Source organism: Podarcis vaucheri (genome assembly GCF_965113315.1).
Source record: "Podarcis vaucheri genome assembly, chromosome: 5".
In the NCBI taxonomy this organism is placed as follows: Eukaryota; Metazoa; Chordata; class Lepidosauria; order Squamata; family Lacertidae; genus Podarcis; species Podarcis vaucheri.
In genome coordinates this window covers 12126825-12142346 of record NC_138763.1, presented here as the reverse complement: position 1 = coordinate 12142346, position 15522 = coordinate 12126825, and the positions used below count along the sequence as shown (strand labels likewise).

Genomic DNA, 15522 nt, shown 5'->3' with positions numbered 1-15522 from the left:
ACTTGCACTCTGATGTGCTTTCGAACTGCTAAGTTGGCAGGAGCAGGGACCGAGCAACGGGAGCTCACCCCGTTGTAGGGATTCGAACCGCCGACCTTCTGATCGGCAAGTCCTAGGTTTAACCCACAGTGCCACCCGCGTCCCTAATGTTTAATAGGCTATTGTATTTTAATATTCTGTTGAAAGCTGCCCAGAGTGGCTGGGGAAACCCAGTCAGATGGGCGGGGTATAAATAATTTATTATTATTATTATTATTATTATTATTATTATTATTATTATTATTATTATTATTCCAGCACGGCATAGCAGCTGTGGTCCAGATGAAAGAGGTAGCTCCCCACCCCATGCCCGACAGACCTCCAGGATGCGACTTACATAATAAAAATGCAGAGTGTGGAAGTCGCATCCAGGAGCGTGTTCATCAGTGTAAGCCTTTCTGCTTGCCTGTAATCTCCCCTCTCCTCCCATCGTGTGCTGTTCTGGGGGTTCCCCCACTTCTTCAGAGAAGATTTGTGCAGGAGACATGTGGGGGAAAGGAGAAAGGGAAGCCCCCTTTTGGTAGCAGGAGTCCTTGGTGCTGGCTTCTGCTAGCTGAACGGCACACCTTTAATATATTATCTAGCTGCCAATATTTATGCATGGGAGTCTGTGGGACACAGCAAGGAGAGATCACCCTGTTCCCAGGGTTTTCTTTGGAAGAGTAATTTGCTAGCATTTGAAGAACCCTGGGATACGAAACGAAATGTGCAGACACCGTTCACATTTTTGCATGTGAAATTAGCCTCTACCCTCCCTTTTCAGAGTTTGATTTTGCTCCCCGCACTGGCAGATTTTGCTCTCTGCCCCCCCCCATTACACCCATGTAATCCCACCCTGCTTTTTTGAAGGAGAACCAAAGCAGCTTTCAACAGAGCAGAGCAGAGCAATAAGTACCTTTTTAAAAATACATCATAAGGTCACAAGAAGAGCCCCATCTGGTTCAACATTCTGTTTTCACAGTGGGCAATGTGATACCTCTAGGGGAAACCGCAAGCAGGACCTGAGGGCAACAGCATTCTTCCTTCCTATAGCTTCCAGCAAGCGGTATTCAGAGGCATGGCTGCTTTCAACTGTGTGGAATAAGACACATGCATGCACAAAAACACATGGCAAGTGTACGTCCTTGTCTCATAGACACTGGCTAGGGAGTGCATCCCCATCAAGCTCAGTGGAAAATAATTCAATGCCTCCCTTTCCATGGAGGCGCAGATTGCAGTTATAACAAAGGCGGCATTTTTTCATCTCCGCCAAGCTAAGCAGTTGGCTCCTTACCTCTCCTGCCCTAGCCACTGTGATCCACACGACGGTCACCTCCAGGCTTGATTATTGTAACTCACTCTACGTGGGGCTGCCCTTGAAACTGACCCAGAAACTCCAGCGGGTGCAGAATGCCGCGGCGAGACACCCTACGGGGTCCTCGCCGCGGCAGCGCATTCATCGGGTTCTATACCAGCTGCACTGGCTCCAGTGGAGTACAGGATCAGGTTGAAGATGCTGGTTTTAACCTTTAGAGCCCTATACGGCCTAGGACCCTAGTACCTACAGGACCGCCTCTCCTGGTATGTCCCAGGACCTTACAGTCTGCAAATAACAACATCCTGAAGATTCCAGGCCCCAGGGAGATTAAACTGGCCTCAACCAGAGCCAGGGCCTTTTTGGTCATGGCCCCGGCCTGGTGGAAGGCTCTCTCACGAGAGACTAGGGCCCTGCGAGATTTGACATCCTTCCGCAGGGCCTGCAAAAGGGAGCTGTTCCACCAGGCCTTTGGCCAGGGTTCAGTCTGACTCATTTTCTCTTTGTATAAGAACAAGCACGAAGGATGTTTCCCAGCCCGCTCACAGGTCCTTATAATATCAGTGTAAACAGTTGGTCCTGGCGAGTATTAACCGCTTTCAATTTTAACCAATTTTAACCTGTCCAGTTTTAATTTTAATTTATTTGAATTAATTTGGGGATGCATTTTAATCGATTGCTTGTTTTTATGCATATTGTATTATTTATATGATGTTAGCTACTCTGAGCCCGGCTCTGGCTGGGGAAGGTGGGGTACAAATAAAAATTTATTATTATTACTATTATTCTGTGTCAACTTGCTGTGGAATGCACACTGCAAAGCAAAACCTCCATACAACTAACTCACCTGTAGCGGAAGGGAAACCACCGGTTGGGTGGCTGGCTCAAGGGAACTGCTCATCCTGGCAGGAGCTGGACAGCTGTTGGCAGCATAGTAATTCCGAAGTTTCTTACTATGGTTTTTACCCTGGAAAGAGAGCCTGCGTTAACAGCTTTCATGGGCAGCCATATAGCTGCGTGACAAGAAAATGCGGCTGCAGGTGGGGTTTACTGTGAAGGTCGATGCAATCCTCAACTGTCAATATTAATCAAAAGAGAGAGGAAAGGTTCTTTATCTTCATCCGCACAATGTGGCTGTCATCAGCGTTTTAGGACTCTTTCACTTAATAGGCAATCCTATTTTGTTTGTTTATTATAGTCCACCTTTACTCTACGGAGCTCTAGGTGTTGTGAACCGCCCTGTAGGGCTGGGAAATATATCGCTATATGGTCCAAAACCGGTTTCAAGTCCATATCGTGATATCAGTTCCATAGTTTGCGACTTGGCAATATATCGCGAATCATGATGTGGGTGGGTGTGAAAAATCACAACACAGGGGAAACCGTGAAGCCAGCCAATGACTCTACATAGCTCCATCCTTATTTCAGACATTGTGATCTATGAATACAGTGGTACCTCGGGTTAAGTACTTAATTCATTCCAGAGGTCTGTACTTAACCTGAAACTGTTCTTAACCTGAAGCACCACTTTAGCTAATAGGGCCTCCTGCTGCTGCCGCGTCACCAGAGCACAATTTCTCTTCTCATCCTGAAGCAAAGTTCTTAAACTGAAGCACTATTTCTGGGTTAGCGGAGTCTGTAACCTGAAGCGTATGTAACCCAAGGTTCCACTGTATATTGTGATGTTTAGCTGGTGATATATCACAAAGTTGAAAACCAGGTATTGCCCAGCGCTACTGCCCTGAGATCTATGGATGAAGGGTAATATACATATTTAATAACTAATAAATAATAACATGGTTCTCTTCCTCCCTGTTTTATCCTCACAACAACCCTGCAGGTAGGTTAGTCTGAGAGACAGTGACTGGCCTAAAGTCACCAAGCACGTTTCAACCAACCCTCTCACTACTAAAGGTAAAGGGACCCCTGACCGTTAGGTCCAGTTGGGGACGACTCTGGGTTGCGGCGCTCATCTCGCTTTATTGGCCGAGGGAGCCGGTGTACAGCTTCCAGGTCATGTGGCCAGCATGACTAAGCTGCTTCTGGCGAACCAGAGCAGCACACGGAAATGCCATTTACCTTCCCGCCAGAGCGGTACCTATTTATCTACTTGCACTTTGACATACTTTCAAACTGCTAGGTGGGCAGGAACAGGGACTGAGCAATGGGAGCTCACCCCGTCGCAGGGATTCGAACCACCAACCTTCTAATCGGCAAGCCCTAGGCTCAGTAGTTTAACCCACAGCGCCACCCACCTCTAACTACTACACCACACTTAATTTACTAGGGACAGAATACATGTGTGTGTGTGTGAGAGAGAGAGAGAGAGAGAGAGAGAGAGAGAGAGAGAAACTGGTTGAACAAACAGCCTCCCACTGGTCATGTAAAACTGCAGTAGTTTTCAGTCACACAAAAATCTCATCTCATTTTGCACATTTTTTAACACTCAAGATATACCCAACATGTTTCTGTCAAGATGCCTTGCATTGCGCAATAATGCATCTGTACACACAACCTCTTTTAGGATGTTTCCTTTTATGCTGTGCAACTGACTGCGGAGGTCAGCAATACAATGGTACCTCGGGTTAAGATCTTAATTCGTTCTGGAGGTCTGTTCTTAACCTGAAACTGTTCTTAACCTGAGGTACCACTTTAGCTAATGGGGCCTCCCACTGCTGCTGCGCCGCTGCCGCGCCATTTCTGTTCTCATCCTGAAGCAAAGTTCTTAACCCGAGGTATTATTTCTGGGTTAGCGGAGTCTGTAACCTGAAGCGTATGTAACCCGAGGTACCACTGTATTACAGTAAACCATCCCCTCCTCCAAGTGTAGAGCAATTCTGCCAGACAGAAAAGATGCATTGCTAAAGAGGCCTAGGGAACATAGCGGCTTATTCTCTTGTGAGAGGCAGAATGCAACACTACTACTACTAATTATTATTATTATTATTATTATTATTATTATTATTATTATTATTATGTGTAGCATGTCTGTGTGTTCTAAGCACTTCACACAGTACTCCTTACAACACCTTTGTAAGGCAGGCCAGGAATGTTATCCTTGTACTGCAAATCAGGAAGACTCGGGCTCCCCTAAGGCCACTTAGTGAGTTCATGTCAGGTTTGATCTGATTTTCAAGAGATTACACTGGGGTCAGGAACTGAATTTTGCCAGTTATCTCCTTAACCATCATGGGCCAAGTTAGACAGGAGGGCGGAGCAACCCACCTGGCCATCACCTGACATCACAGTGTCACCAGGTGAACTTTTCCACCCTTCCAAAGTGCTGTGTCTCCACCTCCACCATTCAGCCTGGACACTGAGGTCCAGCTCTGAGGGCCTTCTGGCGGTTCCTGCACTGTGAGAAGCCAAGTTACAGGGAACCAGGCAGAGGGCCTTCTCGGTAGTGGCACCCGCCCTGTGGAACGCCCTCCCAGAAGATGTCAAACAGATAAACTACTATAGGCCTTTTAGAAGACATCTGAAGGCAGCCCTGTATAGGGAAATTTTTGATGTTTGAGGTTTTATTATGCCATTATATTTGTTGGAAGCTGCCCAGAGTGGCTGGGGCAACCCAGTCAGATCGGTGGGGTACAAATAATAAAATTATTATTATTATTATTATTATTATTATTATTATTATTATTAGTGTGCAGTGCAGGTGTTCACAGTTTCCTCCTCACCTGGTAATGAGCCTGGGCTTGCTGCGCAGAATTCAGCGTGACGTTACAAAGCCTGCAGCACAAAGGCTTACAAAGTTCCTCCAACACAGGGTCCTGCTCCACCCCTGTAGCAAGTTCCTCATCTTGTGCGAGTGGCAAGGACGGCCCCAGTCCGAGAGGTTTCTGTGGGGATAGTCGCAAGTTGGCTGCAGGCCTGGCGCCCACTGACATAGGAAGTGATGGGAGCTTCTCAGGAGGAGCAGGAGGAAATCCAGCTTGATGCAAGAGGATCATTTGTCGAGAGAACTTCTGGCATCGCTTCTTTTGATGACAGGAGACCAACGTCGGCTCTGGATCAGAAACACAGAGAAGTTCCACTAAGACAGGAGGATCCAACAGTAGGGTGTAATTTAAGGGGGTGAAATTTAATTTCCTGCCATTTTCTTTAGTGAGGGGTCATAAAGATATGGTTTTGGGCGTGAAGAATTCAAATCTGCTATTATCTTTATGATTGGACAACATTTAGCTTGGAAAGACTACGTTTGATGAAGAATCACATAAAGTGCTTTCAGAAAACCAAAAAATTATAACTTCAGCTTCTGAAAATGTCAGGTAATGCATAATAATAATAATAATTAAAAAACAACAACTAACTTGGCAATCAATACCTGAAGGAGCGTCTCCACCGCCATCGTTCAACCTGGACACTGAGGTCCAGCTCCGAGGGCCTTCTGGCGGTTCCCTCACGGAGAGATGTGAGGTTACAGGGAACCAGGCAGAGGGCCTTCTCGGTAGTGGCACCCGCCCTGTGGAACGCCCTCCCATCATATGTCAAGGAAATAAACAACTATCTGACTTTTAGAAGACATCTGAAGGCAGCCCTGTTTAGGGAAGTATTTTATGTTAGATGTTTTATCCGATTTATCATGTTGTTAATATTCTGTTGGGAGCTGCCCAGAGTAGCTGGGGAAACCCAGTCAGATGGGCAGGGTATAAATAATAACAAATTATTATCAATATCATTAAATCATAGAGTTGGAAGGGACCTCAAGGGTCATCTAGTCCAAGCCCCTACAATGAAGGAATCTGAGCTAAAGCATCCATGACAGATGGCCACCCAACCTCTGCTTAAAAACCTCCAAGGAAGGCGAGTCCACCACCTCTTGTGGGAGTCTATTACACTGCTGAACAGCTCTTACTGTCAGAAAGTTTTTCCCCAAATGTTTAGTTGGAATCTCCTTTCTTGCAACTTGAAGCCATTGGTTCGAGTTCTACCCTCCAGAGATGGAGAAAATTAGCATGATCCCTCCTCCACGTGACAACACTTAAGATATCTGAAGCTGGCTATCCTATCTCCTCTCAGCCTCCTCTTTTCCAGGTTAAACATACCCAGCTCCTTCAAGTGCTCATCTTGCTTCCCAATTTTCTGTCTTGTTGGTATTGTCTGTATTTGGGCCTTCAATATTTCTCCTTTTAGAAACTCCCATCCTTCTTGGACTCATTGAGTATTTCTGACTAAGGCATCACATCCAGTAGCTCCTTCCGCTTTTCTTAAAATCCAGAGTGCATGTCTGACTACACTCAGTTTCCCCTTGCCTCTGTATCCTGAAACCCAGGAGAATATAATCACTTCCTCCCAAGTTTCTGTGCACATCAGTCAGTTCCTCCCTATTGGTGAGCCAGATGCCAGATGCCAAAGGGAAGGCAGCAAGCAGGACCTGAGAGCCACAGTAACTCTCCCCATTCGTGATTCCTCTGTGCCCGGGCTGAACGATGGGGGTGGAGATGTACAGGGCCGAGGCCATATGGGGCTTTAAAGGTCAGCACCAACCTTTGAATTGTTCTGAGAGCCAATGATGCCCTGATCGTCAATGAATTCATCTAATCTTCCTCTAGAGCCCTGCATACACGATGGGTGAAGCTCATACCCTCCAACATTTCTCCAATGAAAATAGGGATGTCCTATTCAATAATCATAATCCTAATCATATTTATACCCCAGCCATCAGACTGGGTTGCCACAGCTACTTTGGGTGGCTTCCAACATGTATATAAACGTAATAAAACATTAAACATTTAAAAACTTCCCAATACAGGGCTGCCTTCAGATGTCTTCTAAACATCCTCAAGGTCCCAGGCCTCAGAGAGGTTAGGCTGGCCTCAACTAGAGCCAGTGCTTTTTCGGCTGCGGCTCCAACCTGGTGGAATGCTCTGTCACAAGAGACTAGGGCCCTGCGGGACCTGACATCTTTCCGCAGGGCCTGCAAGACAGAGTTGTTCCGCCAGGCCTTTGGTCAGGGCGCAGCCTGACTCCCTCCTCTGGCAACCTGCACAGAATTTTGCTTAATCGGTTGCCATCAATTTGATTTTAACTAATTTTTATAATGAAATATTTTTAGAATGTATGATTATTTGATTGTTTATTTGATTGTTGTTAGCCGCCCTGAGCCCGGCTCAGCTGGGGAGGGCGGGATATAAATAAAATTTTTTATTATTATTATTATTATTATTAAAGGCTGTATAGTTACTTATAGTTACTTGGCTCGGGGGTTGAACAACTCCACACCCTCCAACATTTCTCTGCTGGAAATAGGGACGTCCTCAGGGAAAGAGGGACATTCTGAGATCAAATGAGAAACCAGGATGGCTTCTGTTTATCCGGGACGGTCCCTGGAAAATAGAAACACTGGGAGGATCTGCAAGTTTTGTGAACCTATGTGCTATGCACAGTACAAGCTCTGCATGCAAAAGGTCCCAGGTTCAATCCCAAATGTCTCCAGGTAGGCCTGGCAGGGACACCCTGTCTGAAACCCTGGGGAGCTGCTGCCAGTCAGTGTTATCAACCTTGAGCTAGATTGGCCAATGATCTGACTCAATATTAGGCAGCTTTCTATGTAAAAGCTATTCGGCCAGTGAAATGCAACCTTTAGCTTTTAACTAGAAATACAAACTATCCTGCAAAGGGGCATCACTATCTACCTGCTTTTTAATATTTTCCTCGCCTCTATGCTAAAGCAGCCGGAAACAAACTGGAATGCCTCACTATTGCCTCGTTCAACTGCCGGAGCAAAGAGGGCACCTCAAATTATCCAGGAGCTCTGACCGGTGACATCATCACTCCTGCTCCGGGGAAAAATAAAGTCTCAGGGCTTTGATCCCCTGCATCCCCCCACTACTACACTGCTGATTAAAACCTGTGGTATTAAAAAATGCGAACTAAAACAAAAATATAGATGGGAATCCTGTCTTGTAGACCTTCCCCCAACATGCTTCTGGTGGCTAATAAATCGAGGAAATGCATGAGGGAACATGGGCAAATGATGGAAGCTGTGGAGAATATCCAGAGATGCAAACGTGACTCATTGCTGTGCTTAAAGCCAGCATTCAAGGGTTGGTTTGGCCCACAAATTCATTGAACATGTCCTTTATCCTCAGTTGCCCCTTGTGTAAAATACAAAGGATGCAACACCGGGAGGTCATATAACTAAAATGTTATGTGCATTTATTACCCTCATTAAAGCGTGGGATCTGTACTTGAGGTGATAAGTCATTCGCTTAGGGGTTGTTTTTTAAAAGGCAAATTCCTGGAGGATAAGACTTTGCCTGTTGCTGGCTATGACAGAGATAGTGCATGCTTCTGACTGCCATCGTCATACTCAGCTTGCAAGTACTGTATCTGACTATCTGAAGGCATATTAGTGGTGCTATAGATCACACACCCAACACCAGGCACACACAGTATCCGATGCGATGCATTGCAAAGAAAACAAACCCACCCACCCCCTTTGCAAAATGCCCCTAAAGGAGTGTGCAGCGAAGCTGAATGAAGCCACGCACAGCCCTGTCCACACGCAAGTCAACCCCACTTTGTCCAATGGGGCACGTAGGGTCGCAGCTGCTCTTAGACGCCGGTTCCCCGGCTATTCTATTCCAGGCACATCGAGACGAGGACATGACGATGGACCTACCGGCTTCCCGAAGGCTGGTGGTGGAAGGAAAAGAGAGCGATTCACAGGAGGCAAGGATTTTCCCGGAGATGGAGCCGGCCAGGCGCGCGCCGCATCCCCGAGCATGGGATCGTGGAGAGCTTTCGTGGCGCCTCTTTTATAACTTAAAAAAGCCAGGTCTAAAGGGGCTACGAAGAGAACCGGTGGAGGGGCGAGAAAGCCGGTGGAGTGGGGGGGGGGGGAGAGCAGCATAACCGGACACAGATGGAAACAGCTGCAGGAAGTGACTGCAGAGCAAAGCGGGGAGGGGAGGAGACTTGGGAAAACTGCCCTGTCACGTCTCTCTCTGGGATCATGAGTCTCTCCATGCGCAGGAGAGCAGCTGAGAGGATGCGCTCTGCTCCTCGGTCGCGTCTGTGCCTCCGGTTGCTCTCCCGTTTGGACCTTGCGAACCACCAGCCGCTAAGCAAAGCCCGGGCGGAGCGTGCAAACTTCCCGGCGGCGTCTTAATAGCTGGGCTGCGGGCCGCTCCCGGGGACCTGCTGCCGGCGCTTCTCCCGCTTACTGGGGAGCAAAAGCTAAGGAGGCTTCCGCGGCGGAGGAGCGGTAGATCCCCAAGGGTTGGCCGGGTCGCATCTGCGCGGTCCTAGAGGTATCTCCTGAGAAGGGAGCCCCGCTGACTTCCGAGGCATAGGATGATGACCCAATCCTGTGCATATTTACTCGGGAGCAAAGCCGTTGGGAATTTGCTCCCCCAAAATTATGGGCGCGCAGGACTGTGCAGCTGCGCCGGGTAATGCTGTGCGTTTTTACGCAGGAGTTCAGTGGGGCTCGCTCGTTTCTCAGTAAGAGTAGTGGCGTTGAGTTGCTGCTAAGGCTATAAGCCTCACTGCTTCCCTTTGTGTAAGCCCCATTAAATTCAGTGGGGTAACTGAATAGGCGTGCAGGATTGTGTTTATAATAACTCAACAACCTCAGATATGCAGATGACACACCCTTGATGGCAGAAAGTGAGGAGGAATTAAAGACCCTTTTAATGAGGGTGAAAGAGGAGAGTGCAAAATATGGTCTGAAGCTCAACATCAAAAAAATGAAGATCATGGCCACTGGTCCCATCACCTCCTGGCAAATAGAAGGGGAGGAAATGGAGGCAGCGAGAGATTTTACTTTCTTGGGCTCCATGATCACTGCAGATGGTGACAGCAGTCATGAAATTAAAAGACCCCTGCTTCTTGGGAGAAAAGCAATGAGAAACCTAGACAGCATCTTAAAAAGCAGAGACATCACCTTGCCAACAAAGGTCCGTATAGTTAAAGCTATGGTTTTCCCAGTAGTGATGTATGGAAGTGAGAGCTGGACCATAAAGAAGGCTGATCGCCGAAGAATTGATGCTTTTGAATTATGGTGCTGGAGGAGACTCTTGAGAATCCTATGGACTGCAAGAAGATCAAACCTATCCATTCTTAAGGAAAAAAGCCCTGAGTGCTCACTGGAAGGACAGATCCTGAAGCTGAGGCTCCAATACTTTGGCCACCTCATAGGAAGAGAAGACTCCCTGGAAAAAACCCTGATGGTGGGAAAGATGGAGGGCACAAGGAGAAGGGGACGACAGAGGACGAGATGGTGGGACAGTGTTCTTGAAGAGACCAACATGAGTTTGACCAAACTGCGGGAGGCAGTGGAAGACAGGAGTTCCTGGCATGCTCTGGTCCATGGGGTCACGAAGAGTCGGACACGACTAAACGACTAAACAACAACAACAACATAGGGCTGACTTGAGCTACTTTACTCCCCCAAGTGAAGATTAATAAATGTTTGTTGTCCCTTCTCCAGTATTCAAACTGAAAGGGTGGGGTCCTTTTGTGGTTATGGCTTCCTTAGTTTTTAGAAGGCAACAGGTAATGATTTGGCTAAATTTGGGGGGAGGTCATTAAGGAACCCCTAATCTTTCCCCCCCCCACACACACAATTAGAGCAATGACCCTCTCCCCAAACTGCACATGGTGCAGTTATAGTCCCTTTTCCATACAATTGTATGGAGAGAAGGACGTAAAATTAGGGTAACAGGGTATTTGCGCAAGTATTTTCCCAATAGCGGGCTGTTTTTGCTGTTCCGTAATAGTGGGTGGTCACTGCTGTCCTACTTGTTCTGAGCAAGGGGAAAGGTGGCATGGTTGTAAAAACTGGGGACACGATTTACCATACAGCTGACAACCTGTTGTCCCAAGAGTCAGGGTCCCCTTAGAGGCTTCCCAACTAGCCTGGAACCTCTAGAATTGTACTACTGTAGTCAGCTTCCTGTACAACCAATTGGGTTGAGCCAAGCCTTATTCAACTAAGGTGGTCAGCCCATCTGAAAAGAATGGGTTCTCCAAGGAGGAAAGGCTAAAGCACACAGGACTTTTTTTTGTTACAAAATGAGAAAACATAATAAAAAGATTTTAGAAGAATGATGTAAAGAGAACAGATGGAGATAAACTCCCTCATTTGAATGCATACCTATGCACAAAATTTCCTTCAAGTACACAATAAAGATTACAGACCACACACTGCCTATTTTATGCTTTGAAAGACTATGTAAGTCCTCTCAAACACACATATTGTCAGTCTCCTCTAAGGGCTAGAATAATAAAATCATAGACTGTTCCAAGGATTACTGAAAAAATAAAGTGCTCTAGGCACTTGAAACCCATTTACTAAATGCTAAGTATATTTACGCAGCCATTCTTGTCCCTCCTGATGTCCTTGCTCTGCAATTCAGCAACTTAACATAACTCTGAAAGATCATCATAACAGAAATAAAGAGTCCTAACAGTACATCGCTAGATGGCAGCAATCAATTAGAACTGGAAAGGCAGGAAGCATTTCCCAGTAGCAGAGGCAAGATTTATTTCTAGAGGCAGGCAAATGCAAGCAGTGAAGATCACACTATTCTTGAGTTATGTATGAATAACTCCCTAGTTTCTTACTAGTGAGGGTTTGTGAGTGAAGTGACCAGATCTGATTGCCCACAGACAAGCTGTTGAAATTAACAGGAAATACGTGGCAAATGCTACTGATCATTTGGCAAGTGGTATCTAGAGTCTTCAAGAAGGCGAACCCTGAAGGAATATCATCATCATCTTCAAATATTCTGTAACAATTAGTGTATAATTATTTTCTATTAGAAATATTAGTTCAAAGTGTCAATTAATAAGCTATTAATATATAGTGACATTAAAATATGACAATTCCTCCAAACAGCAGATCTTTAAAAACCAGGCTAAATGTAAGTATTGTTGTAAGCTTGGAAACGGGGTTCCTAGTGATCCTCATTAGAATACCTTCCGACTCTTAATTCTGGACTCTGCATACACACAATACATTTAATTCACATGGCTTCTCCCCAAAAATCCAGGAAACTAGTTAAGAATGCTGGGGACTTTCATAAAGACCAAGCGGGCTTTCTCCTGGGTAGGCATTTGTCTGACAACATGAGGAATATAATTAATATTCTAGAAAAACTACAAGTGAATATCAATACTAAGGCAGTCTTGATATTTGTGGATGCAGAGAAAGCCTTTGACAATATTTCTTGGAGTTTTATGAAGAAGAATCTACAGGGGATGGGGGTAGGTCAAGGTTTTGAAAATGGTATAGGTGCAATTTATTCAGAACAAAAGGCAAAATTAATTGTGAACAATGTAGTGACAGAAGAGTTTAAGATTAATAAAGGGACACGACAAGGTTGCCCAATCTCTCCATTGCTCTTTATATCGGTCCTTGAGGTTTTGTTAAACATGATTAGAAAGGACCAAGAGGTTAAAGGTATACAAGTGGGAGCTAAACATTACAAACTGAAAGCATTTGCTGATGACTTAGTATTGACTTTACAGGAGCCAGAATCTAGTACTAAAAGGGTATTGGAGCTGATTCAAGAATTTGGACAGGTAGCAGGTTTTAAGTTGAACAAGATGAAAACTAAGGTTTTAGAGAAAAACTTAACTGTGAATGAGAGAGAGAAGTTTCAGGAGGAGACAGGTCTAACGTTGGTTAAGAAAGTGAAATATTTAGGGGTTAACATGACTGCTAAAAATGTGAATTTATTTAAGGATAATTATGAAAAATGTTGGATCGAAGTGAAAAAGGATTTAGAAATATGGACAAATTTGAAGTTATCATTGTTAGGCCGAATTGCTGTGATAAAAATGAATGTGTTGCCAAGGATGTTGTTTTTGTTTCAAATATGGCAAATTTTGGATAAGATGGACTGTTTCAAGAAGTGGCAGAAAGATATTTCCAGATTTGTTTGGCAGGGCAAGAAGCCTCAAATAAAATTTAAGATATTAACTGACGCCAAAGAAAGAGGTGGATTTCCCCTGCCAGACCTTAAACTTTATTATGAATCAGCTGCTTTTTGCTGGCTGAGAGAATGGCTGCTTCTTGAAAACACTGATGTGTTGGATCTAGAAGGCTTCAATAATGCATTTGGCTGGCATGCATATTTGTGGTATGATAAGGTAAAAGCACATAAAGCGTTTAAAAATCATATTGTTAGAAAAGCATTGTTTAATGTTTGGATAAGATATAAGGATTTGTTAGAAAAGAAAACCCCAAGATGGTTGTCACCAATGGAAGCGAAGGCACAAAAAAAACTCAATATGGAGGCCAAATGGCCGAAATATTGGGAAATTCTGGAACAAGATGGAGACAGAATAAAATTGCAGAGCTTTGAAAAATTGAAAAACAAAGTGTGAGACTGGCTCCATTATTACCAAATAATGGAGGCATACAATTTGGACAAAAAAGTTGGTTTCCAGGTGGAAAAATCAAAATTGGAAACAGAATTGTTAGATTCAAAAATTAAGAATTTGTCAAGAATGTATAACTTGCTGTTGAAATGGAACACTCAGGATGAAATGGTGAAATCAGCTATGATTAAATGGGCACAAGATGTTGGACATAACATAATGATGGCTGACTGGGAACAGTTATGGACCACAGGTATGAAATTTACGGCATGTAATGCTTTAAGAGAAAAATTAATGAAAATGATTTATAGGTGGTACATGACACCAGTCAAGCTTGCAAAAAATTACCATTTGCCTGATAATAAATGTTGGAAATGTAATGAGACTGAAGGTACACTCTTTCACCTTTGGTGGACATGCCCAAGGATTAAGACATTCTGGGAGATGATTTATAACGAAATGAAAAAGGTATTCAAATATACCTTCTTGAAGAAGCCAGAGGCCTTTCTCCTGGGCATGGTCGGCCAATTGGTGCCACAGAAGGATAGAACTTTTTTTATGTATGCAATATCAGCAGCAAGAATACTCATCGCGAAGTATTGGAAGTCACAAGATTTACCCACCCGGGAAGAATGGCAGATGAAGTTGATGGACTATATGGAACTGGCGGAAATGACTGGCAGAATCCAAGACCAGGGAGAAGAGTCGATGGAAGAAGACTGGAAAAAGTTTAAAGACTATTTACAGAAATACTGTAAAATTAATGAATGTTAGAAAAATGTTGGAATGAAGTTATATGGCTTTAGTAGAAATGTTATAAGGAATTAAGTATAAATAGATTAATAGAGTATTAAAGGAAAAAATAAGGTTAGAATGTGTTAAGATAATTATAGGATAGAAAACAGAGGAAGATGGAAAGGAATTGCTGAAACAATTAACAGAAGTGGAATACAAAAAGGGAGGTGTGATGAGGTCGTTGAAATAAGTGAATGAAAGATAAGATATTGAAATTGTTTGATGTGTTTTAAAGTGTTTTTGTTTTGTTTTGTTAGTTTAATGTGTTAGTGTTATGTAGTGTTTTTGTATTGTTTTGTATTGTATTGTATGGTTCCTTTTTTTGTAGTGTTTAAATTGTTGAAAAAGTAATAAATATTTTTTTATTAAAAAAAAGAATGCTGGGGACTGTAGCTGTGTGAGTACAATACACATCACAGGATTCTTCTGAGGGGAGAGGATGTGCTTTAAAAGTATGATGTACCGGTATATAAGGGTTCTGTGAACAGAACTTTCAGTCTGGTTTACCCTACGTTAGTTCCTCTTAAGGCAGTGGTGGCCAAACTTGGCCCTCCAGATGTTTTTGGGACTACAACTCCCATAATCCCTAGCTAACAGAACCAGTGGTCAGGGTTGATGGGAATTGTAATCCCAAAACATCTGGAGAGCTGAGTTTGGCCACCACTATCTTAAGGCCTCACAAAAGACTTTTGATAGCCCCTTACATGTTTCTCAATGGGAGCTAAGATGCCCCCAAAAAGGCATAGGTGATGGGAGAACTCATCCTTATTATACCTGACCCCACCTGCTCCGTTAGCAAGGTGTAGGAGGCAAGTCAAGTACATCTGAATAATTGTAGGACTGTACTGTTCATCTGCAGAAAATCAGCTTTTTAGGTTGCAATCCTATGCATTGTTTGCTTTGGAATTTGCCTTCCAAGTAAACGTGCCTAAAACAGAGCTTCACAAGTCCAGAAAACATTTTGCAAATATTATTTTTGTAAACAAATATTCCTATTTTCAGTACATAACTCTGGCTTTTAGTGTAGCACAACATATGCATATGCTGGAATACCAGTT

At 44.2% G+C, this 15522-nt stretch overlaps 1 protein-coding gene across 2 annotated transcripts in view; it reads right to left on the bottom strand.

The window, feature by feature from the left end:
- Positions 1-11471, bottom strand: part of ZMAT3 (zinc finger matrin-type 3) — a 31122-nt gene extending 19651 nt beyond the window's left edge. For both annotated transcript variants that reach the window (XM_082224627.1, XM_082224628.1), the window contains exons 1-3: positions 8961-11471; positions 5014-5342; positions 2181-2300 (exon numbers count right to left, since the gene is read on the bottom strand). In XM_082224627.1, the coding sequence (XP_082080753.1) occupies positions 2181-2300; positions 5014-5286 (393 nt within the window). In that variant the 5' untranslated portion in view covers positions 5287-5342; positions 8961-11471. The remainder of the gene's footprint in view (positions 1-2180; positions 2301-5013; positions 5343-8960) is intronic.
- Between the last annotated feature and the right edge of the window lie 4051 nt (positions 11472-15522).